This window comes from Archocentrus centrarchus, chromosome 4 (assembly GCF_007364275.1).
Source record: "Archocentrus centrarchus isolate MPI-CPG fArcCen1 chromosome 4, fArcCen1, whole genome shotgun sequence".
NCBI lineage: Eukaryota > Metazoa > Chordata > Actinopteri > Cichliformes > Cichlidae > Archocentrus > Archocentrus centrarchus.
In genome coordinates, this window is record NC_044349.1 from 31,311,256 (window position 1) to 31,335,706 (window position 24,451).

At 39.6% G+C, this 24,451-nt stretch overlaps 1 protein-coding gene across 1 annotated transcript; it reads left to right on the top strand.

The window, feature by feature from the left end:
* Positions 1 to 593: 593 nt before the first annotated feature.
* Positions 594 to 17,334, top strand: cyldl (cylindromatosis (turban tumor syndrome), like). The gene is made up of 15 exons (XM_030728346.1): positions 594 to 892; positions 1,105 to 1,576; positions 3,537 to 3,794; positions 5,260 to 5,338; positions 5,424 to 5,599; positions 5,738 to 5,900; positions 7,960 to 8,101; positions 9,081 to 9,191; positions 9,268 to 9,359; positions 9,450 to 9,513; positions 9,626 to 9,758; positions 10,096 to 10,204; positions 10,288 to 10,406; positions 14,432 to 14,645; positions 15,966 to 17,334. The coding sequence occupies exons 2-15, from the start codon at positions 1,136 to 1,138 to the stop codon at positions 16,148 to 16,150; spliced, it is 2,286 nt and encodes a 761-aa protein (XP_030584206.1). The 5' UTR covers positions 594 to 892; positions 1,105 to 1,135; the 3' UTR covers positions 16,151 to 17,334.
* The last annotated feature ends 7,117 nt before the right edge of the window (positions 17,335 to 24,451 follow it).

Genomic DNA, 24,451 nt, shown 5'->3' on the forward strand with positions numbered 1-24,451 from the left:
TTTCGAGCAACAATAACAGGCTGCCTCTTTCCCCAGAAACGTCTTCCACGGAAAACTATTAAAGTGCGTGGATTATCCAGATTCATTCAGGGAACTGTTTATTAGAATACAATTTTTTGTATTTTCATACTGTTCAAACAACTAAGACAACATGATCTCAAATTCAAATCTATCTTTTTGGAATTATATTGAATTGATTTTTTTAAAATTTAAACACAGAATTTTGCGGTTGTGCTCATGTGCAAGGTCTCAATTAAATGTCTTCATTTTAAAAGTTTACCAAAGCAATAATTACACAATGATGAAACAAACCCTGAAGCTTCTCTCATCTGCAAAAAAAATAAAAATATATAAAGCTCCAAAGGCAGGTCACATAACAGAGGATCACTACCTGTCAGAAATATTAATCGGATATATCTACATCTGTAAAATGTGACAAAAACTTCATGTACCAGTAAGCAGTCAGTATGCTTGTGATTGGATTTTCACATTCAGTCAGGAGTACCTGGCTGTCTGTCAGACTGTACTGAGGGCTTAAAGCCTGAAACACGGTCACGGACACGCGCAGCGGTCTGTCAGACTGTACTTCTTGCTTAAATCCTGGGTCACGCGCACGGCTACAGGCAGCTGGTTGTCGAGCGGTTTGAAAACAGCGCCGTTAATTCCTCAGGATTCCCTGTTTGCGCTGTACGAAGTTAATCATTCCTCTCAGGGAAGTATTTTTTTTTGGCCTTTTGTTTGTTTTGTAACTTTTCTGTCATGGACCAAATGTCAGTGACGCTGCTGTGAAATGAAATGAAAGAGGAAGTGAAAGTTAGAGCAGTTGACTGGACGTCAAACAGAAAGAGAGAAGACTCAGATAGTAAACTTTGAAGTTGCTCCATAAGTGAAGGTAAAACGAACTAACACGAAGCTGCTCATAAATACTTGCTGGAGAAACTGGCTCTGACTTCGCTTTGCCCAAAGTGTTCGTGGTAAAGTTAACTCTGTAGCTCGTGCGCGAGCTAACTTTGAAGGCTGGTGTCAAAATTGATAACAGGTGTTTGTTTGTTTGTGTATTTACTCTGTGTGTGTGTGTGTTTTCCATGTGTCACTGTTCACTAGGTACCCATTTACATCTTCTGGCCTGGACAACATGGCATCAACAGATAATGTGTACTTCATTTTAACAAAAAACCCTGAATACAGTTACAGCTGCAAAGCTGGGGGTATTTTTTACATGTCTGAACATAAGTACAAATTGGAAAGCAAGAAATCTTCCCCTGCATTAAAGTTGACAGTTGTCTCAGTAAACTCAGGCATTGGAATACCGCGTGACTTAGAGGCCAGCAACTTGGAGAGGCTCAGTGTCGATGAAGTTGAGCTGCTGCAGGCCCTGTCTGATGATGCTGAGAGGCTGAAATGGTTCAGGGAGAAAGTTGCTCTCCAAACAGCAAGACCACTTGATAAGGGTGCTGCAGTGACTGTGGAGGAAGATGGGAAGAAGCTCAGAGGCATCATTCGTTATATTGGACCAATCATTGAGAAATCTCGTTTCCATCCCATCCCAGGAGTGTTTTTTGGAATAGAACTACAGGTTTGGGTTTTATTCTGTTCTGTTTTTGTTTTTTTAATCTTACTCGTACATGGCATACATATAGTTTTGGTTTCATTTTGCTCTGAGATTTCTGCCTCTACTCAAAGCACAGTGGTACTGATTGGGACTGGGTTTTTTGCGTTCACAGAAATCATGCAAATTGAAAACATGCAGTGAACTATTGATGATTTGCCTCTTAAATTTTAGTGCATTTAGGCAAATCTTCATATTTCAGACTTTTAAAAAGTCTGTTTTTTCCTGTGAAGATTGACACAATACTACTCCACAATGAAACGGCAAGCATGGGTTGTTGAAGTGATTTGTACTTTTATAAACATAAACGAGACTCAATCAGTATTACGTTCGTAAACATTCAGACCCAAATCACAGCACTGGGTTAAAGCACCTTTGAAAGCAGTGAGTCATCTTCTTACAAGCTCAGCACAGCTTTCTTTTGTAATCGTTATTGTTCTTTTGAGCTCTGCCCAGCTGGATGTAAAGCACCACTGCACAGCTATTTTCAATTCTTTCCTTAGAAGCTTTATTGGATTCAGATTGTGAGAAGTTTTGCTTTATGCTTTCTTGCAACATGCATCAGGATCCTGACCACTCTGGTTTTCAGTTTGATTGTTCTCTATTTTTCCTGCATCCATCTTTTCTCTGTTCTGATCTGTCTCCCATAGCCTGTCACAGAAGAACATCCTGAGAGCATGATGCTACCACCACTGTGTTTGATGGCAGGGAAGGTGTTTATAAGTTAATGCTCATTGCTCAGTTTCTTCCCCGCAAGTCTCAAGATAGTTCAGTCTTGGTTTCATCATCTCATGGTCTCAGAATTGGAAACCTTCCTGTGAGCTGTTATGTACTTTTTATTCAGGAATACCTTGCGTCTCGCTGCTCCATTATTAAGGCCTGATTGGGGGAGTGCTGCGCCATTACGCTTTTTCTGTAAGGTTCTCCCATGCTCAAAAACAACCTCTGGATCTCCTTCATAATGACCAGTGGGTTCTTTGTTGCTTGTCTGACCAAGGCTCTTTGACCCTAGAGTTACCTAACCCGGCCGAGGGACCTTATCTGTCTGTCCCTCCACAATTCACAACAGTCGTTACTCCTCCTTCAGTATTGGTCAGAATTTAATTAAACTTGCACACAGTGACCACCTTGACCCTTAGTACAGTGCAGGTTAAGGTCATGTTTGTCATCTTACTTATTAACCTGTGAATTGTGATAGCTTGTGAGCTGGGAGAGCTACTCAGTCATTGATGTTCTGTTTTAGTATCTTGGAAGACTTGATGATTCTGAAACATATCCAACAGAGAGTAATGGAGGCTGCCATCTTTTTGGGCATGTTGAATGCCACAGAAGTTTTCTTGTATTGTTCCCCATCTGGTCTCACAGATCTGAAGCCAGTTCAGTTGGTCTCCTGTCTTGGTTTTTGCCATCAGTTGTTAGAGCCTTTACAGAAAGACGTGTTCCTGATCACGCAGAGTGAATTTATTAGGCATGGATGGACAAAAATTAAGTTGTGGAAACATCTCAGTGACCACTGACAGAAATAGTGTGCGCTATAATGAATTTGTGATTATTGTAACAAAGTATCTAAAAACTGTTTCAGCCATTTATTTTTGAATAAATGATCAAAATAGCCGAGAACTTGTTTTGGGATATTTTGACTTGCTTTGTCGTTGTGGAGTGGTGTGTGGAGACTGATGAGAAAGAAAAGAAAAGAAAGCCAGGCAACTCCACAACTGCAAGGAATGGTGGGAGTAAATGTTTTTGGGTGGAGACAAATTTAAGAGGTGGAGATCTCAAAATGTTGATAAAAGGAAAAGAAATGATTTGCATGCCAGCGGCTCAGTGAACTGTAAAGTGAGTGAACTGATTGTATGATTGTGGTGACGGTTGGAGAAATGAAACTGAGGTTCAGCTCAGATGAGATGCTGTGCTTCTTTTTCTCCAGGAACCAGACAGAGGGAAGGGCAATACTGATGGGAAGTATCAGCAGAAAAGATTTTTCCAGTGTGAGAAAGACTGTGGCATTTTTGCCCCATTCAACAGAGTTATCCCTGTATCACAGTCTATGCATGAGCCCTCCTCACAAACAGAAGAGCTACAGTTGGGAGACAGAGTGACTTACTTCATCAATAATAAATGCCGCCATGGAATGGTGCTGGATTTACTGGACATAGACGGGCAACAGTTTGTTCAGATCTCCACAGTAAGTAATCCTTTTTTATAAATTTTTGTCCCAAAAAAAAAAACAAAACAAAAAGATCTCAAATGAGAAGTACCCACATATGGAAGATTTTCAGAGCTTTTCAAGGCTTTCTTATGTTTGACACACTAAAAATTGATTAAATTCAATTTGTTGCTATAAATCTACATAAATTTATGGCAAAAATAACAGTATTCTATGAAATCCGATTTTTTTTTTTAGTAAATTATTACAAATAATAGACTGAAATATGACCTATTTATATAGGAAGTGGACCCTTTGTTATGACACAGTTGAGCTTTAGTGCATCATCGCTTCATATCGACTATGTAAGGGAGCTGAAGGGTTTTCCACTCTCTCCGTGTGTCTCAACCTGACGCAGCTCGGCTGCTCCAGCTTCAGCATCTCGTATTGCTGGACTGGTGAATTGTGTTTTGCCACTGGGTTTAACAACCTCTGTGATTGAAACCCAGCTTCATTTTCTGTGTCGAGCACAGACGGGCAGCTGCTGGGTTTGCTTTTGTGTGTTAACTTTTTGCAGCTGAATGTCTTCTTTGATAATGATTCAATATATTTTAATTTCATTAAATTTAGAATTTCTGTTGTGCTAAATAAATCCAAGAGACAGAGCACACAAAGACCGCAGCCTTACTGAGGCATAAGTTACATCCATCACACTAACTAGTGTCTACTAAATGCTAATGCTAACATTGCCATATAACTAGCTTCAAAATAACTTAATGTTTGATAGCAGGGTACATGTCCATCAGAAAATATAAAGCAGTGATCCTCACATTCAGGCCTCAAGTGTGTTGAAGCAGAGACGCATCTAAAACCTGCAGGACACCGGCTCTTGAGGCCTGGATGTGAGGATCCCTGAAATAAAGACACTAAATAACATTGTTCAGCTGTGATAATCTCACAGTGATTGTAATAAACAACTTTTCATTTCTCACACACAAACTTTCCTCACCAACAACAATTTCCCACATTGTTTCACTTCTGGCTGACTTTCACTGTGCTTTCTGTATATGTGTTGAATATCTTCCATTTGTGTTGTGGCTTTTGCACTTGTGTTTTCTAATTTGTGCAGAATTTTGACATCCAGATTCATTTAGCTCATCTTGCGCAGAGATGAGGTTTCACAGCCATCATAAACTGGACTAATCGCCTCTGTTAAATTTATTGGACATAATTAGAAACATAGACACTTTCTACATACCGTAGTCTCATAAAGTTGGTGTATGTCAGAGAGAAAATAAAGCCATGAGATGATAGTTGCCTGCTGTTTTTTTTTTTTGTTTTTTCTTTTCACCAATCAGATTACATGTGGTCATCGTATATGTGCCCCTGCTTGTCTTTGAGTTCACAGCTTTCTTAAGAATCTCAAATAAAATTCAAGGCTGTCTTCAGCAGAGTTAGCGGTGTACAAGACAGTAACATTTCTTTTGTTTCTTTGTGTTTTCAGGACAAAGATGAATCTGGTAAGACAGGTGGTGAAGTTAAAGTTCCATTAGACATGGTCGCCAAAGGAGAGGTGCCTGCAGGTTTGAGCATCTCTTTACATGAAGAAGAGTAAATCCTTTTTCTACATTTGTGTCTTGCGTAAGCCAAACATATTTTTCACTGTAGAGCCAGACAAAATGGATGTTGACACACCCCTGGAGACTGACACAGATGATCTGTATACGGGTCTGAGTTTGAACTCTATGGTAGAAGTGACTCTGGGTACACGCACCGCATATGGCATTGTTCGCTGGATCGGCAATCTGCCTGATCGAAGTGAAACTATGGTTGGTTTAGAACTGGTAAGTCCTTATACATTATCATCTAAAGCGGTCTTCTATGGCTTTCTAAGGAGTTTTGCATATTTGGGTTTTAGCTTGTGTCTAATGTTGGATTAAATTTGAGCCACTGGTCTAATCAGTCTGTGCTCCCATCTGCAGGAGGAAGATATAGGAGTGAGTGATGGTACCTTCAAAAACCAGCGTTATTTCACATGCCTTTGGAAGAGAGCCCTGTTTGTGAAGATGAGCTCATGCCGTCCTGACTCACGCTTTCAGAGCGTGTCAACCAGTCACAATGAGAAAATGCAGGTGGAGGACACCGGTTAGTACGAGAATGACAGACTTACATTATATAGACAGTTTTTTTGGGCCACACCTCTTAATTTTTGAATTCAGGTGGTTCAGATGCCACAGGTATATAAAATCAAGCACATAGCAAAATGGGTTATTCACATGAGTTTCCATAGCCAAGCAGCTCTTGTAAGGCTTAATTGGTAACCCAGTACCTCAGTCCATATAGTGTACATCTTACTGGACTTCAGTGACCCTTGTTCACAACCGATTTGGGAACAAGTGTATTTTCTCAAAAAAATGTTGGTTGAGGATATAGTTCTGTATGGAGTTTGCATGTTCCTACCATGTTCATGTGGGTTTTCTCCGGGTATTCCGGCTTCCTCCCACAATCCAAAGACAGGCAGTCAGTGGGGTTAGGTTAAATGGTCACTCAAAATTGCTCGTAGGTGTGAATGTGAGTGTGAATAGTTGTCTGTCTCGCTGTGATAGCCCTGCGGCAGACTGGCAGCCTGTCCATGGTGTGCCCTGCCTCTCACCCTATAGCAGCTGGGGTAGGCTCCAGCCCCCTGACCCTGAAAAGGATAAGCAGAAGATAATAGCTGGATTCAATTTTTCAGTTAAATTTTATTTATATAGCTCCAAATTAGAGATACAGACCGTACAATAATTACAGAGAAAACCCAAAAGTTAAAACGACCCCCTATGAGCAACCATTTGGCAACAGTGGGAAGGAAAAACTCTCTTTAACAGGAAGAAACCTCCAGCAGAACCAGGCTCAGGGAGGGGCAGTCATCTGCTGCGACCGGTTGGGCTGAGGGGAGAGAGACAGGACAAAAGACATGCTGTGGAAGAGATACAGAGATTAATAATAACTGCAGATTAAATGATTAAATACAGAGTGGTGTATAAACAGTAAAAAGAGGTGATTGAAAGAACCACTGCATCATGGGAACCCCCCCAGCAGACTAGGCCTATAGCAGCATAACTAAGGGAGGGTTCAGGGTCACCTGATCCAGCCCTAACTATAAGCTTTATCAGAAACGAAAGTTTTAAGTCTAATCTTAAAGATAGAGAGGGTGTCTGTCTCCTGAATCAAAATGGGAACTGGTTCCACAGAAGAGGGGCCTAAAATCTCTTAAGTTTTCTAGGAACCACAAGAAAGCCAGCAGTCTGAGAGCGACGTGCTCTATTGGGGTGATATGGGACAATAAGGTCTTTAAGATAAGATGGGGCCTGATTATTCAAGACCTTGTATGTGAGGAGAAGGATTTTAAATTCTATTCTATTCTATTCTATTCTATTCTATTCTAGCTGCAGCATTTTGGATCAGCTGAAGGCTTTTCAGGGAGCTTTTAGGACAGCCTGATAATAATGAATTACAATATTCCAGCCTAAAAGTAATAAATGCATGAATTAGCTTTTCAGCATCACTCTGAGAAAGGATGTTTCTAATTTTAGAAATATTGCTCAAATGCAAAAAAGCGGTCCTACATATTTGTTTAATATGTGCATTGAAGGACAAATCCTGGTCAAAAATGACTCCAAGATTTCTCACAGTCTTACTGGAGGCCAAAGTAATGCCATCCAGAGTAAGTATCTGGTTAGACACCATGTTTCTAAGATTTGTGGGGCTGAGTACAAGAATTTCAGTTTTATCTGAATTTAGAAGCAGGAAATTAGAGGTCATCCAGGCCTTAATATCTTTAAGACATTCCTGCAGTTTAACTAATTGATGTGTGTCATCTGACTTCATTGATGGATGACGATGGTAAAGCTGGGTATGGATCATATAGTTCATGTTTCTTCTGGCAGCAGACGGACAAATAGTTTGCAGAAATTCAACTTTGTTTCCTTCCACTTACTTAAAAGATGCATTTCTGTTTTCTTTTCCCCACTTGTCTGTTTTTAAAAATAAAGTAACAAAGATTACAATTTTCTGAAGCATTGTTAGCAGCATCAGGGCTGCGGTTGCTAGCTTGTCCAACAGCTGAGTGTAGCACTCACTTTATGACAACCATTTGGACATTTATGTGATTGTGTAATATGTTTATATGCATAATAACATGCGTGTTTGTGTTTTGCTTTAGTGGATCAAACAGACCACAGTACAGATGAGTTGCAGACTGTTCCACCTATCAGCACAGAGCAAGTTAATCAGCTTCTCATTGGACGAATGAGGGGGATTCAAGGACACTGTAACTCCTGCTACATGGATGCTGCCCTCTTCGGGTCAGGATAATGAATTATTATAAATACTGTATATTGTAGATGAATATCTGGAGGGTTTCTTTTTTTTATTATCCTTGCAAGGCAGTTTGCTTTATTTCCAAAAGCTGTTCTACATGCTGTAGATTTTACTTACAAAGGCACATTTTTAGCTCAGCTCTTTCAAAGAGAAGGTCGAGCTATTGCCATAGCCTTGCTGTCAGTGGCGTCTGTCCACAAAAACTTTAACGTTGGCCACAACTTCTATAACGTTCAAGCTAGAGCACTCAAACCTTACACAATCGTTCTCTATCACAAGGGCTACATTCTGACCAAGGGCCATAACTGACACAAAATTATCCCCTTTTTTTACTTTAAAATCAAACAATGAAATTCTTATAGCATTGGTATTTTCAGTGACATATCATAACAACATAAATCATCTATAAAGTGGGGGTGTGTGAGTGTGTGATGGATCAAACATGCTGTGACTGCAACTTGTTGTGTTCTGATCACTCAAAGTCACACTAGTGACTGCATGTTGTGAACATTTGTAACGTGTCATACCTCTGACCACACACATGATAGTTTAACACTTTTGAATAATACAACGCTTCCACAACACATGAAATGTGTGATTTTTACTTGCATCGTCTCTTAGCCTGCTACATGTAGCTAGCGCTGATATCACCATGAATGCAGTGCCGTGTCCTCCTCCTACTGGCTGGAAATTGTTTGGTGGTCCCTCGATTTCTACTTCGTAGCCAAGATGGCCACCACATTCAACTTACTTGGGTACTCGTATAACTAATACTGTACTTGAAATTGGTGAAACTACCTGTGCGCTCAAAATTGTGAGTCTACGTATAAAAGCAGTTCATGTAGAATTTAAAACATACTGAAAGGATCAGAACTGGCTTATTGTGTAAAAAATGACGTTTAATCATAATGTTAGGGAAGGTGTGGCTCCACATGTTAACTCAGTTTCTTCCTTTGCTTTCAGTTTGTTCTCCTGCTCCTCCGTGTTGGACTCCATGTTGTTCAAATCAACAACACCTCAAGATGCCCCAATTCAGAAAACACTGCTCAGTGACATAGTCAACCCCCTCCGCAGGTCTGTGTTTTTAATGTATTCCTCTCATGGATTAGATTACATTTTTGCTGTCATTAAAGTTCTGTGTGTTCTGCAGTAAGGGCTTTGTAGAAGCAAGGCACGTCATGAAGCTTCGACAGCAGCTGCAGAAACACGGCTACAGCAAGTCGTTCACCACAGATGAGAAGGGTCTGTTTAAATCCAAAAGCTTTTCTGGAAGACAACCATGCTGTCTAAAATGGTTGAGTCTGAAGTGTTTGTGTTGCTTTTGTCTTTCAGATCCAGAGGAGTTCCTCAGTGTCATCATGCACCATATTCTTGCCCTGGACCCTCTGCTAAAACTGTACACTTACTACTGTTAAATTACTGCTTCCTACTGTATAGTTTGAGTGTAATGAATTTTCAGACTCATACATGAAATGCACACAATTCTTTTTGTATTGTCCCGTTTTTAGATCAGCTGCAGGTAAAGTGCAGGAGAGTTACTGCTATCAGATTTTCCTGGACCAGAACCACAGCCTGGTTCTGCCTACAGTGCAGCAGCTACTGGAACATTCCTTCCACAGTGCAGGACTCAAGCTGGCTGAGGTGGGAACACTGGGCTGTTAGTCACTGACTTTAAAACTAAAGTTCCAGTTTCACATTGTTTTTATCTAACAATTAGAAATATAATAGCATTTATCAAACTATAAGGGCAACTGCATATTAATATTTTAGTTACAACAAAGTGGAAACTTTTTTCTTTTTAACACATTAATCCAACAATCGATTTAACTGTTTTCTCACTCGCACATAATGTTTTTCCCTTGTATGGTTGGTTAACCAGTAGATGGCTCTGTTGGACAGCTTTCTAAGCAGACCTGGAATCAGTTCACTTAAGTGTCTTTATGGTTTCTCATCTTATTTCATTGTGCCATCACTCCAGGTCCCATCCTGCCTCATCCTCCAGATGCCTCGCTTTGGGAAGAAATTCAAGATGTTTGACAAAATTATTCCCTCTCTGGAGCTAGACATCACTGACCTCCTCTCTGAAGGTCTGATTAAGCATACACCATTACAACTCGCAGGGACTAGTGTAATTTAACACAGTGAATACAACACAAGGTGTGTCTTTCAGGTCCCCAGCAGTGTATACTGTGTGGAACCCTGGCACGGGTTGAGTGCATCGACTGTTTTAAAGATCCCGTTTTCAGCCCGACGGGATTCAAAGTCTTCTGCAGGAAGTGTTGGGAACAGGTTTGTCACATTGTCTGGAAACCTGAGTCATTTTGTTCGTCTTTGGCTTAATTAGTGAGTGTAGAGGGAATGTATTGACGTCATTTCTCCACGTGATACATCCCGCCTCGCCACAGATTCACCACATTTAGCTTCTATTAGGAGGTATGACTGAGATACAGAGAGGAAACAAACAATTAAAATCACAATCAAGGATGATCTGTACCATGAATGTGACAGTCAGTGGTCTGTCAGTGTTGGAATATGGACTAAAATTTACTTTTGATATTTTCTGTACTATAGGTCATCATATTTTAGGGTAGGATTTGTCAGTCTGATCAAAATTCCAGGTGGTTCGAGGGATATTTATTAGTTACATTTTTCTTCAGTTTTACAATAGTGCATTTATCTAGCTATGCAACACATGGCATTGTTTTGCTTATCTGTGTATAAAAATCTATGGTTGGCTGCTTTCTGAATGTGTGTGTGTGTACTGGATTGGACAGCAGCTAATTAACTCTGCTCTTTGTGCATGACATCACCTGCTCACCATCTGCTGTTTAATTGCTGGCTTTAGTAAGTACAGCTGAAACACTTACTCAGTCCAGTGGCATACATTCAAGCCTTAACTCTAAATCAAACACTGCATAAATTTGGATATTTTATGAAATATTCAAATTAGTTTTGTCAGACATCAACTAGCTCCAGCTTTTTAAATGGTAAATTTTCCTTTTTTTCCTTTTGTCACATAAAAATAACAGATGAAGGGCATGCACAAGTAAGCAGGTCATGCTCAGATTACACACTTAATTGTGGTTTCTAGCTAGCAGGCCGCTCTCCTGTTGAGCCAGTTCCCAGAGTTCTGTAGACGGGTGCCCGCTCTACTTTTAAGATTAGGCATCAGACTTCCTTTTTTTTAATTTATTTACTTTTTTTTAATAAAGCTTATAGTAAGGGCTGGAGCACATGTTCCTGCACCTTCTGTTATTTATGCTGCTATCCACTTAAATGATGATGTAGTGACTAGAGCTGTGCCAAACCATGTTGTCCATAATAATACATAATTTTTTACGTGATATAAAAATGTCATATGACAAATGTCAGTGACATAGCAACATCATGATTTGGTGTTCCGTAGCACCACAACAATGAGACAAGCCAAAGCAGTGAGAGCTGAGTGTCAGGCTTCAGTGACGGTTTGGTAAAACGGGAGTTACTTCAGCACAAAGCACAATGCTCTGTGAAATATGCAGGAAAACTGTTCCTGCTAAAGGTGGAAACAACAAATTTCAGACCAACCGTGCGATGGAGGAGGAGATGTTAAAAAATGACTCCAGATCAAACATTGATCTGGAGTTGATCTGGGGTTAAAGGAAGGCTTTAAGCAGCTGGTTAAAAAGCTCAACCCAAGATACAATATCCCAGGTAGAAAATATTTTTCAATTTTATTGTGTGACAGTACTATGAGGCTCCTGAAGTGTTACAGGATAAGGTAGTTTAGTTCTTGTTTAAACTAAAATGTTAAGCAGGTACTGTTATACTTTAATTTTCAGGGAGAACACTACTTCAGTGAAATTTGTTCTTACATCTGACTTATGCTTTGTCGCTGTACATTATGCCAGGTTACTACTATTTGACTCTAATGCTGCTGCTACCATTGACACTGATGCTTTGAATTAGGTAGTCTGTCATCAGTGACAGGAGCTCATTGGAAATGAAGGATTGAAAATATCCTTTGTTTCAACAGAAATGTGATTATTGCAAGTTTCCTTTAGATGTCAAGATCTAATTTTGAGGCTATATCTACTGTAGCATCCCCAGTATCGACCCGTCTAAGCATCTCATTTGTTGGATGAGGCTCTTGTCTTTTTTACATTCTCATTTTTTTTTTTTTTTAAATAGATATCTGTACCCTAAACTATACAGTTGTCATTCTCAGCTTCTACAGTCTTTTATGAGCACTAGTCATGTATAGCATGAGTGGTTTTTAAAACTCATGCCTCACTGCATCCCAGACACCAACTATTTTAACCTAAGTGACTCACCTGACACAAATTTCATTGTGGACATTAAGCTTAGGATCGGGACTTTGTCATGACAAAGCAAGTAAGTAAATATTAATGACTAACCCCATGTTGTGGATGGGCTCATCTCAAATGTTCTATTGGTTCATGTTTTATCCATTGTTGTTGTCTCCTTCCTGCCATATTATTGCATTTGTCTATGCAGATAATGGACCATCAACATGTATTTTTATTGAAACCAATTTATCCGTCATGCTACATTTTTCCTGTGCTAATGTGCTCGGGGACCTATAATGTTTGTTTTGTCCCTCTTGTTTTTCACGGCCTCTCCATACTTCTCTTTTCTGTCTTCTCTTTCCCCTTATCCTCCAGCCTGGGAGAACAGCCACACTGAGCATTTTATTGGAGTTAAAAGAATCTTGTCCTTTTTTATTTTTTTTAACTCTTAATTAATGGTGTCTCAGTGCTTGTTTGCTTTTGGGAACTAAAGAAGCATTTGGACTGAGAAAAGACTAATGACAGCCTGGTGGGAATGTTTAAAAATGCACTATATTGCCAAAAGTATTTTGTTTGCTTTCACACGCGTATGAACTTGAGTGACATCACATTCTTAATCCATGGGGTTTAATATGATGTCGGCCCATCCTTTGCAGCTATAACAGCTTCAACTCATCTGGGAAGGCTTTCCACAAGGTTCAGTAGTGTGTTTGTGGGAATATTTGACCATTCTTCCAGAATTTCATTTCTGAGGTCAGACGCTGATGCTGAATGAGAATTCCTGGCTCGCAATCTTCACTCTAATTCATCCCAAGGGTGTTCTGTTGGATTGAGGTCAAGACTCTTTGTAGGCCAGTCAAGTTCTTACACACTGAACTCATTCATCCATGTTTTTATGGACCTGCTTTGTGCACTGGTGTGCAGTCATGCTGGAACAGGAAGGGGCCATCCCCAAAGTGTTCCCACAAAGTTGGGAGCATGACGTTGTCCAAAATGTCTTGTATGCAGAAGCATTAAAACTTCACACAATGCACAATGCAGTCAGGTAAGTACCGTTCTCCTGGCAACTATCAAGCCCACATGCGTCCATTGGATTGAAGATGGAGAAGCGTTATTTCTCACTCCAGAGGACACATCACCACTGCTCTAGAATCAAGTGGCAGCGTGCTTTACACCACCGCATCTGACGCTTTGCATTGCACTTGGTGACGCAAGGCTTGGATGCAGCTGCTCGGCCAATGAAATCCGTTCAATGAACCTTTCTACGCTCTGTTCTTGAGCTAATCTGAAGGGCACATGAAGTGCCCTTCAGATTAGCTGAAGGGCACTATAGAAGTTTCGAGGTCTATAGTGATTGACTGCAAAAAGTTGTCAACCACTGGGCACCTACGCACCTCACCATACGTTGACCCCGCTCTGTCATTTTACGTGGCTTACCACTTTGTAGCTGAGTTGCTGTCATTTCCCAGTTTCTTCCATGTTGTTATAATACCACTAACAGTTGACTGTGGAATGTTTAGTAGAGAGGGAATTTCATAATTGGACTTGTTGCACAGGTTGCATCCTATCACAGTACCACGCTGGAATTCTCTGAGCTCCTGAGAGCGACCCATTCTTTTACATATGTTTGTAGAAGCAGTCTGCATGCCTAGATGCTTGGGTTATACACCTATGCCCATGAAAGTGATTGGAACACCTGAGTTCAATGATTGGGATGGCTGAGTGAGTACTTTTGGTAATATAGTGCATCTTGTGTTTTGTCCTGTTTGTTGTTGGTGGTCTCTGCGCTCCTCTTTTCTCACTCTGTTTCCTCCATCCTGGTTCTGGTGATGGTCTCTTCCTGTTAAAAAAGTCATTTTTCCTCCCTACTGTCACCAAATGCTTGCTCATGGGGGGTTATCTGATTGTAGGGATTCTCTCTATACTATTGTAGGGTCTTTACCTTACAATATACAGGTAATTTTTTAGACAACAATCTAAACTGATTAATGTGAAAAATAACAATAGCTGTGCGTGTCCTTGCAGGTGCACTGTCATTCTCAGCGACGCAACCATAAACCAGTGACTCTGGAAATCCCAGAGGGTTACATTGGTCGTAAAAATCCTCACACTATCACCAGAGACAAACTGGAACTGTTTGCTGTGCTCTGCATCGAGACAAGCCACTACGTGTCCTTTGTCAAATATGGACCAAACTCTGAGGACTGGATCTTTTTTGACAGCATGGCAGACAGACAAGGTAAGCGGGCCATTTTATGCATACCCAAGTTAACACTGAGTACCTTTTGGCATCTTCTTTCTGATTGATCTGTCTGATTTAACTTCAGTAGTTACTTCCTCCAAACCATTAATATGTTTATTAGATCCCATTCCTACAAGACTGCTCAAAGAAGTCTTACCATTAATTAATGCTTTGTTCTTAAGTATGATCAATCTGTTTATTAACAGGCTAGGTACCACAGGCTTTTCAGGTGCCAGTAATTAAACAATTACTTAAAAAGCTGTAACTTGGCCCAGCTGTCTTAGCTAATTATGTACATATTGCAAATCTTTTTAATCTCCGAAATTCTTGAAAGAGTAGTTGTAAAACAGCTAACTGATCATCTGCAGAGGAACGGTTTATTTGAAGAGTTTCAGTCAGGTTTCAGAATTCATCACAGTACAGAAACAGCATTAGTGAAGGTTACAAATGATCTTCTTACCTCTGACAGTGGACTCATCTCTGTGCTTGTCCTGCTAGACCTCAGTGCAGGATCCGATTATAGAGATTAGAGCATGGCATTGGTTATTACAGGTACTGCACTGCAGTGGTTTGAATACTATCTAATAGTCTCCAATTTGTTAATGTAAATGGGAAGTTCACACACTAAGGTTAATTATGGAGCGCCACAGGATTCCGTGTTAGGACCAGTTCTATTTATATTATCCATGCTTCCCTTTAGCAGTATTATTAGAAAGCAGATGATACCCACCTTTATCTGTTCATGAAGTCAGATGACGCACACCAATTAAACTGCAGGAATGTCTTAAAGACATGAAGACCTGGGTGACCTCTAATTTCCTGCTTCTAAATTTAGATAAAACTACATTTATTGTACTTGGCCCCACAAATCTTAGAAACAAGCAGATACATACTCTAGATGGTATTACCTTGGCCTCCAGAAAGACTGTGAGAAATCATGGAGTCATTTTTGACCAGGATATGTCCTTCAATGCACATATTAAACAAATATGCAGGACCGCTTTTTTGCATTTGTGCAGTATCTCTAAAATTTGAAGCATCCTGTCTCAGAGTGATGCTGGCTATTTTCCATAGTGTGTCTTTGTCCTGTCTCCCTCCCCTCACTGCTGGAGGTTTCTTTCTAATAAAAGGGAGTTTTTCCTTTCCACTGTCACCAAGTGTTTGCTCATAGGGGGTCATTTTTTATTGTTGGGTTTTCTCTGTAATTATTGTTTAGTCTTTATAGTATAAAGCACCTTTAAGGCAACAGTTGTTGTGATTTGGCGCTATATAATTAAAATTGAATTGAAATTGAACTCACTTGTCTGTTGTGTTCAGGAGAGATGGATGGCTTCAACATCCCAGAGGTACAGGCTTGCCCAGAGGTCGGCAAATACCTGGAAATGTCTCCCGCTGAGCTAGCCAATCAGGCGCCTCGAGATATGAAAGGCGTAGCAAAGCGTCTCTTCTGTGATGCCTACATGTACCTGTACCAAAGCACCACCATGTGCCTCTATCGCTGATGGGACTTCACCACACAGGAAAACACTTTTTTTTTTTTTTTGCTGCTCCTAGAATTTCCTTTGCTGGATTAATTTTCCTTTCTTTTTTATAAATATGCAAACATTTAAGATGTGTGTGTGTGTGTGTGTGTGTGTGGTGCTCGGGTCCTGGAAATAATTTATAGCAACATTAATTTTCTAGTGTTGCATTGAGAGGATAAACTTAAATTGCTTTCTAAGTAATTTTGCACTATAATCTGAAGAAAATAACTGGCTTGTGGTGGACATGAAATACATATTGCACTGTAATAATAGTGTTTTGTAATTTACTGCAAAGCTTTCATTTTATTTACAGCTTGTATATTGAGAGTAGACAGTACTAATGATTCAGTTTGGCTCATTATAAAAGCTAATTCACCAACTCAATTTTAAAAGCTTATATTATTTTGGATGTTAGCTGGATTCTTTATAAATTTATATTTCACACCAGAAATTGTGTTTATTCTTGACATGAAATTTGTGTTGGCAACCTAAGAGACATGATGTTTGGGGTCATATCACAATGGAACACTGTACCTTTGACCTTTTCCATTTTTACTGTGTTTATTGACTGGTTGTCGAGCGTCTCCTCTAACTGGCCGTTAGAGGAGACGCTGTTTTTGGCACTTTTCACGTTGGTTTTTCAGTCCCAGTTGTTGCCCCTCAATATAGTTTCATCTCTCATTTTCTTAAGTGCAGCCTTGGTGTAAAAAAACACACTTCCATGTTCAAGTTAAAAATATTTCCACTTGCGTTTCCTCCTCCCAAAGGCAAACTTTCATGTACTCATGTTGAGTGCAGTTCTTTTTGTTTTTGTTCCCCCCCCCACTTTGAGTCTGATAAGATAATCTCATAGGATCTAGGATCCTTTTTTACATATTACACAATGTTTACTTGTGTTGTTTCTTAAATGATTCTTTTCATGCAATAAAGAGATCACTTTTGTCTCATCAAACATGCTTTTCTTTCTGATTTCAGTGCTGTTGGTGTTACTTTTGGGGGGGGGGCAGTGGAACACAGAACAAGCAGCAGATTAACTGTTGGTCAGATCCTCACTGGAACCTAGAATGTCTGTTAATGTACGTACATGTACAACAAAATGGGGCTTTTGTTGGCCTTGAAGTGTACTTGGGAGTCACACCAACCTCCGCTTGATCAGTCCAGCGTGTGTGCTACTTGCTGTGATGCGAATACACACAAGGTTTTCTTCCATTAAAGTGCAAGAGTCTCCTCAGCTCTGACTCCTTCTGTCTCATCTTTTTTTCAGTCGGTGCCTCACTGGATATTTGTCTTCGTTCCGGATGCTTTTGATCCTGCTGCCTACCGTGCTTCCCCTTCATCTTGCTGTGATCAGCTCTCTGAATGACCTCTACATTAGTTAGGAGTGCTGCGTTGAGCTGTGCTTTGTGATGAGTCGGGTTCTTTGGTATACTCGAGGACACGGATGGCTGCAGCAGTTGGAGCAGCCTTGAGTCCTAATACATGGCCCTGCAACTCAACAACACAAGCTATAGTCCGACATGCTCAGCATATTCAAGCATATTCACTATTATGCAAAAAAGTACAGATTCTGCAAGTGTGTGTTTACATAAAGGGGACAGTTCTGCTTGTCTGAGCAGTATAGAGGAACTATTCCTGGGTTTGTTGAAAGAAAATAACATAAAACACAACTCAAAGCAGCAGACCTTTTCCCTATCAAAGGCAGGATGACATTTCTAGTCTGGCTACACTGGAGAAAAATATACTTTTCACAGAATGAGCAGACAATCTGGAGTTATGCTTTCCCTAGCCATGGGACTTGATAAGGTTTTATTGATACCAATGCCATTATCTAATCTGTTTATTTATCGGGTTCTTTATCAGCTGCCATATTAATTCTTGACCCAGTTTTATATAAAGAAACAAGTATACTGACAGATTTTCAGTGTAAACACAAGTGCTTTATTATCTAAATCCCAAACAGACAAATGCCTAATACTAGATGTAACATCAGTCTTTCAGTCAACATTAAAATGGAGGAAATGGGAGAATATTTGCATGGCGTTCATTTTCATTCTGACTTTCTCAGTCAAAATGAGTTAAAATTGTGTTCACCTGTGCGGATGAGCTGCTCTGATGGGAAACAGTAGCAGTAGCACTTGAGTTCCACATACAGAATGTCAAATACATGGCACTCCTGTAAATGAATTCCATGTTGCGTAGAGAGGTGTTTCAGCATGTTGCTGATGTTTCCACCCCACTTGAAATAATGTCACACATAAAAACTAGCAAAGCTTCAGACTGCTTTGTCCTCTCTGCCATGACTCCTTTATTATGGCAACATGAGATGTGTCTGTATGATGCTGATTTGCTATAAGTCTGCATTTCCAGCACCTGCAGATATTGATAAAGGAATTAGATGATTCTGTATTTTGGATAATTTGGAATCAATTCAATTTAAGGTACTTGTATCTGTCTTCAGTGTCTGCAATGTTGCCTTCTGGTAGTGCAATCCCCTCAGTGCTGACTAATTTTCCTCTCTTAGTTACCATCCAACTACACTTCTCCAGTCCGAATGACATTCCGATATCATTGCTGTAGATTCGTGGTGTGGATCAGTGAATCGATATCTCATTCACTCCTGGCATACAGCTTGATGTACGAGGAGCTTAACGGCAAAATTCACAACAGGTGTTTGATCCTCGAATCGACCAATAAATGTCCTGGTTCAATTAGAGCTGGTGTTTAAACAGTCGTCCTCATCATGAACCAGGACATTTATTGGTCGATTCAAGGATCAAACACCTGTTGTGAATTTTGCCGTTAAGCTCCTCGTTAGAGAACAGCAACTTGTGCAAAAAGTTCTGAAACATTTAACAGTTGGACATGTGCATTCAAAAGCTTAGAGAAGGTCACATTAAGTTCACCTGTAAAGGTTTGAATGCATTTTAGGCTCGTCCTGAATTTTCACCCAAAAGCCAAATATCCCTAACTTTTTGTGAGTAGTGTATATATGTATATACATATATATAAAATTTACGTCAGTTTTTAAAGCTCATTAAACGTTTTGTTTTTTTAAGATATGTGCTTCTCACAGCACAGTCACTACGATCCTCATCTTTGACTGCCTTTTTGTAAACGTCACATCACCAAAGTGTACAAAGTGTACTCTTTTTCAGTTCCCCCTCTCCCCTTGTCATCTGAATAGCCAGTCTTGTGCCAAAAAGTGATCGTCTGCCAAAAAGTGATTTCCGGTATTTGCCAAAAAAATTATTGCAGGTATTTATATTGTTGTAAATGACTTGTTGACCTATAACCTGTCAAGCATATCTCAAACATTATCTCTTATGAATGATATCAATTCATTTTGAGTCATAAAGAATTCCTGTCATGTGGTAGAATCTGCAGTTAGCTTTTGGCAACACCTGTGGCCAGTGTTGCCACCTTAGTGACTTTGTCACTAGGCCTTTTCAGACCACCCAAGGGACTTTTTTTTCCCCAAAAAGCAACTAGCCACAAATTTAGCAACTGTTTCCGATGACTTAGGTGTAATAATGTGACATTAAGCATACTTTATAGATTTGATTGCTAACAAATTGTACAAGTTTTACAGTAAATGCATATTTATAACTCACTGCTCTACTTACATAAAATAAACTTTGGTGTCAGATTTTATGCATATGTATGTGTTCTTTATAATAACAGTGGAGTGACAACTATGTTGCTTCAATACACTACAATACACTACCTGGTAGTAACAATAACAATGATACTGATAACACATTCACATGGACCACAAACACGAACTGAATAGTGAATTGTGAAAATTTGACTATATGGACTGACACACAAGGACTACTGAAACAGCATTATTGCTGCAATGTTTGAATCGATGTGTTCCATTTGTTTTGTTTTAATAAATGATGAATGCGTGTCCTTAACTGATACATAACTGATACATACCTGGAGAAGATCTTAGCTTACTCTACATTCAGTAGTGGTTAAATGGGATTCTTCTTCAGTTCCTGCAAACATGAGTTGACAAACATCTTCCACCCTTAATGATAGAGCACTACACTCTGTAAAACATTGTGTTTACTTGTTATCTGTTTCAGATCTGAACACATTCATCTTCTCTGTGTTGAGTCAGGAAGCTTCCAACAGGAAGAACATCAAATACTATCCATCTTGATTGACTGGAAATCGTTGCGACATCGTTCTCCTGAGCCTCTGAGACAGCAGAATATGACAAATCAGAGAGAGCCACATAATCAAGAGCTCACTGCATCATTCCAGCTTCATGTATTAATGTATTTTATGGACCTTATGTCATTGTGAAATATATTTTTTTATTGATCTATAAATTATTTCACGTTATTTTATCTATAATGTTTTTCAAATTTCTGATTAAGCCAGGTTTTTGGCCACTTTCCTTTAAATAAACATGCATTAAAGGCTTTTATGCACATCTGCATTCTGGTTTAAATCCCACCTTTAATACAGAAAAGTCCCTCTTCACCCATGAAAAAAGGCTTTTATTGCCCCCTCTCTCCATAGCCACTAATGACTTTCATAGCCATATGCTCTTTCAATTACTTATCAGCATTAACATTCATAAATGTGCCGTTTAAGCACACATGCTAGCCTAATACAGTTTCTTTATGGGTGGGTGAAGTTGTGGCTTTCATCCCAGTCTGACATTCACGCGCAGCAGTGGATGTGATGATCTTTAGATCATTTTTGAAATGTGTATGTCAGCTCCAGTGGGACTCTGATCTACATCCATCATGATGAGCGTATAAACTCCATTGGCTGTCCAATGTTACATCTGCATAATTAGCAAAGGAAAGGTTAACTCTCTAATTTGCAGCTTCAAATTTTCTTTCCCCTGAGTGTTTTCGATGTCTGTGTTCTTCAGCCAGCACCCATGACAGCTGAGAAATGTGAGGGGAGTAAATTGTGTTTTGTGAAAGATTGAAAACAGGCTGTAGAAAGTTGGTGTGTGAAATCTGATAAAGGAAGCATGTTGTGTGTTTGTCATACTCAGGGAGAAGCTTCCCGGTGGGACTGCAGCTGATTTATCCATCACAATAAACCCAGAGATGAGTTTACCCATAATGGGACCAAGGGACGTGACTTTTAGTGAGACACCACAGATCGATGCCCCGTAGACTGTGGGCCCTCAATGCTACTGGTGGCTTACTGGTAATTTCCTACTTAATGTGGCATGTGAATGATACAGCCACTGATTTGCAACCTTAATATTGGCACTTTGAGGGACATACATTTACTCAAAGGTGCATTCCAGTTTCAAAAGCAGAACCACAAAAATCTCTTTAAATTAGGTCTGGAATGAAAAAGAGTCTCCTGACTGATCTGCATCTGCCAAATGAAGACATTAGAATGAAGAAAGCAATCAGACAGCACTAATATCAGCCAAGATTGCAAAATTATCTAAAAATGTTATTGTATTTAAATACTTTTTGGAAAGTTTGTAGTAATGCTAGTGACATGAATTTGTGGATGATAATATTGGCTGGTGCACAGCTGTGATCCAGATGTGTAGATAATCTTCTCTCTGTCATTACCTCAGCATAAGCATCATCACTTTTTGCTTTCTGCAGCTTTTTCTGTCACATTAAGCACTTGCTTCTGTTTGTCCCTTTTCTTTTATTTGCCAAATCTGACTTTTCTTGTTTCTTTTTTACATTCAAATTTAAATTGATATTTCTAATAGAACATTGACCAGAAACAAATGTTTCCCTGTATCTGCATTAATTCACTGCAGCCATTCCAAAGTGGCTGTACGGGCCAGATTTCTTCAGAAAAGAGAGCAAACATAATATGAATCTTTACAGTCTTGAGTCTACATGTGTAAAATGAGAAAATGCCAAACAGCCAACCCGACAGATTTCTGGCTTGCTCATGATGCTAAGGGTAGTTAGCATGCTTATCCTGGTTAACTTTATGAAGATGTCAGATGCAGTCACCACCACACATTTTACATTTTGTTTCAGTGAAGAAAAAAATATGCATTGTGCTTGAGATGTTCACATGATGTAGTGTTATTCACAAATATTGTGACCTGCATCCTGGTGATGCATGTTTATTTTTCTTAAAAGCTTCACATCAAGCCATGGCAGAAGATAATTAACCTTCTGAGAGCATCACCACAGCTATAACTCAAACCCTCTATTTTAGAGAAAGGCAAAACTAACATTTTGGAAGATGTGATCGACTTAATACTTTCTCTGTTGCCAAGACTTGGGCAAACAATTAAATACAAATAGAAATGACATTTTCTGTTTGTTTAGATTTCAACTTGCGGTCGTCACTAATGATGGCTTAGACCTCAGAGAATCAGATATGTATTAGGCTGATGGGCTGGTCTTTGGTCACATTTGAGTCAAATCACTGGCTGATTGATATGTGCATCTCTAATTTAAACTCATCCAGATTCACATGCGCATCATTCCCACTCCCTGCTCTCTCTACAGATCAAAATGCCATCTGCAGTCAGAGTCCACAGAGACTCTTGCCTAATCTTTTCAGTCAACCTGTCCATCATCACTGCAGAAAAGAGGAAACTCTATTCGGTTCTCTGTCAACATGATCCCATAAAACTTCAGTATGTTAAGGAGACCAATGTGTGACTGACAGTGTTCCACTGTATACTTTTCTATCCAGATTATGAATTATTCCAGGCTGCTAGTAACAAAGGACCTAACTTAAAGATCTGATTTAAAATGGGTTTAAAATGGGTAAGTTGTCTGTTAAATATAGACACAACAGGCTTGAGTTAGGTACCTTTTATGCTCGAATGATTCACAGGTCAGTGTTAAGTGGTTTGACAAACAAACAAACAAACAAACAAACAAACAAACAAACAAACAAACAAACAAACAAACGGTGGTCATACTTTTCCATCAGTCCTCTCAAAGCAAACATTACACGTATTGTTGTGTCTATATTGCTCATTTCTGACAAGAAAAAATACTCACTCACAAATCTTTACCTCTCATCATAATCTCTCTTCAACATGTTTGCTGTAGTTGATCAGCTTTATTGCGCTATCATTAGTGCAGTTTTGTACATGGAAGGTACACAATACCTTTGTGATGTTGTGAACTTGTATGCATATGACAGATAGTTCCAGGTAATGCTGCACCTTAAACCAATGGTAATAAATGAAAGCCATTCTAATGGAATGAATGTGTTTATGTCCTTGAGAGATAATGATGATGAATGCATGGCTTTGAGTGTTCAATTAAGACACACCATTAGAAACAGAGGAAATGTGTACGTTTGGCTTCATCTGATTAAACCAAGACCTTTGAAACTCTATAGCAACAGTGACAAAACAGAGAGCTCAATTCTGCAGAGAAACAACATGTAAACAGAGGAGCTCAGTGCATCCTCTCTAAAAGGTACATGAGTCAGGCTTTGGATGAGACCATAATTAGAAGCCAGTCATTGGTCTCCAACCTAATATCCTCATTAAACCCAAAGCATAGATGTAGTAGTGTTTCTGAACTGTAGCACAGTAGTGCCAAAGGTACAACAAAGCAGATAGACTCATGTTTATTACATCAATCAGTTTGTGTTTGCTGAAAGAATCTGAGAAACTGAAACTTTTTTCAGGACAGTGGTGAAGACTTCTGTGAAAAACAGTACACCCCATGATTCAGTAAGTTGTAGAATCACGTTTAGAAGTAATAATTAGAAGTAATGATTTTCTGTAAGACTATAAGTTTCTCAGATTGTCGTGGAGGAATTGTGGCCCACTCTTCTTTACAGCCTTGCTTCAATTCTTTGACGTTTGCAGGCATTTGTTCTTGCACCGCTCTCTTAAGGTCCCATCACAGCATTTTGCTTGGGTAGAGGTCTGGACCTAGACTGGACCACTGCAGCACCTTGAGGTTTTTCTTTTTCAGCCATTCGTCTGAAAGCTAGAACACCTTTGGGACATTATGTTTTGGTCCATCCAACACCATCAGGTTGCACCTTAGACTGTTCAGGAGCTCACGCAGATCCAGATCCGGGAGGAAATCCCTGAGGACACCGTCTGTCATTTCATTAGGAGCATGCCCTGATTTTGTCAGGCATGCAAACAAGTATGTTGGGAACATACAAACTCCTGAGTACCGTTTTGAGTTGCTACAGTGAAACTTTAGCTAGCCTGGACTAGCCTGCTGCAACATTCATTTTTAGACTGCCTTTGAATTCAACCCTCTGTAGGCTCTATCAAGCACTGTGGCATCCTTTCATTCGTAAAACATTATGCATCCATATCAATATAGATAT

Bases quoted from the DNA above. Each gene is read 5' to 3' on its own strand.
- cyldl (XM_030728346.1), top strand. From the start codon at position 1,136: ATGGCATCAACAGATAATGTGTACTTCATTTTAACAAAAAACCCTGAA. The intron at 5,339-5,423 runs GTTTGAGCATCT...TTTTCACTGTAG, and splicing joins CAAAGGAGAGGTGCCTGCAG to AGCCAGACAAAATGGATGTT. The intron at 9,514-9,625 runs GTACACTTACTA...TCCCGTTTTTAG, and splicing joins CTGGACCCTCTGCTAAAACT to ATCAGCTGCAGGTAAAGTGC.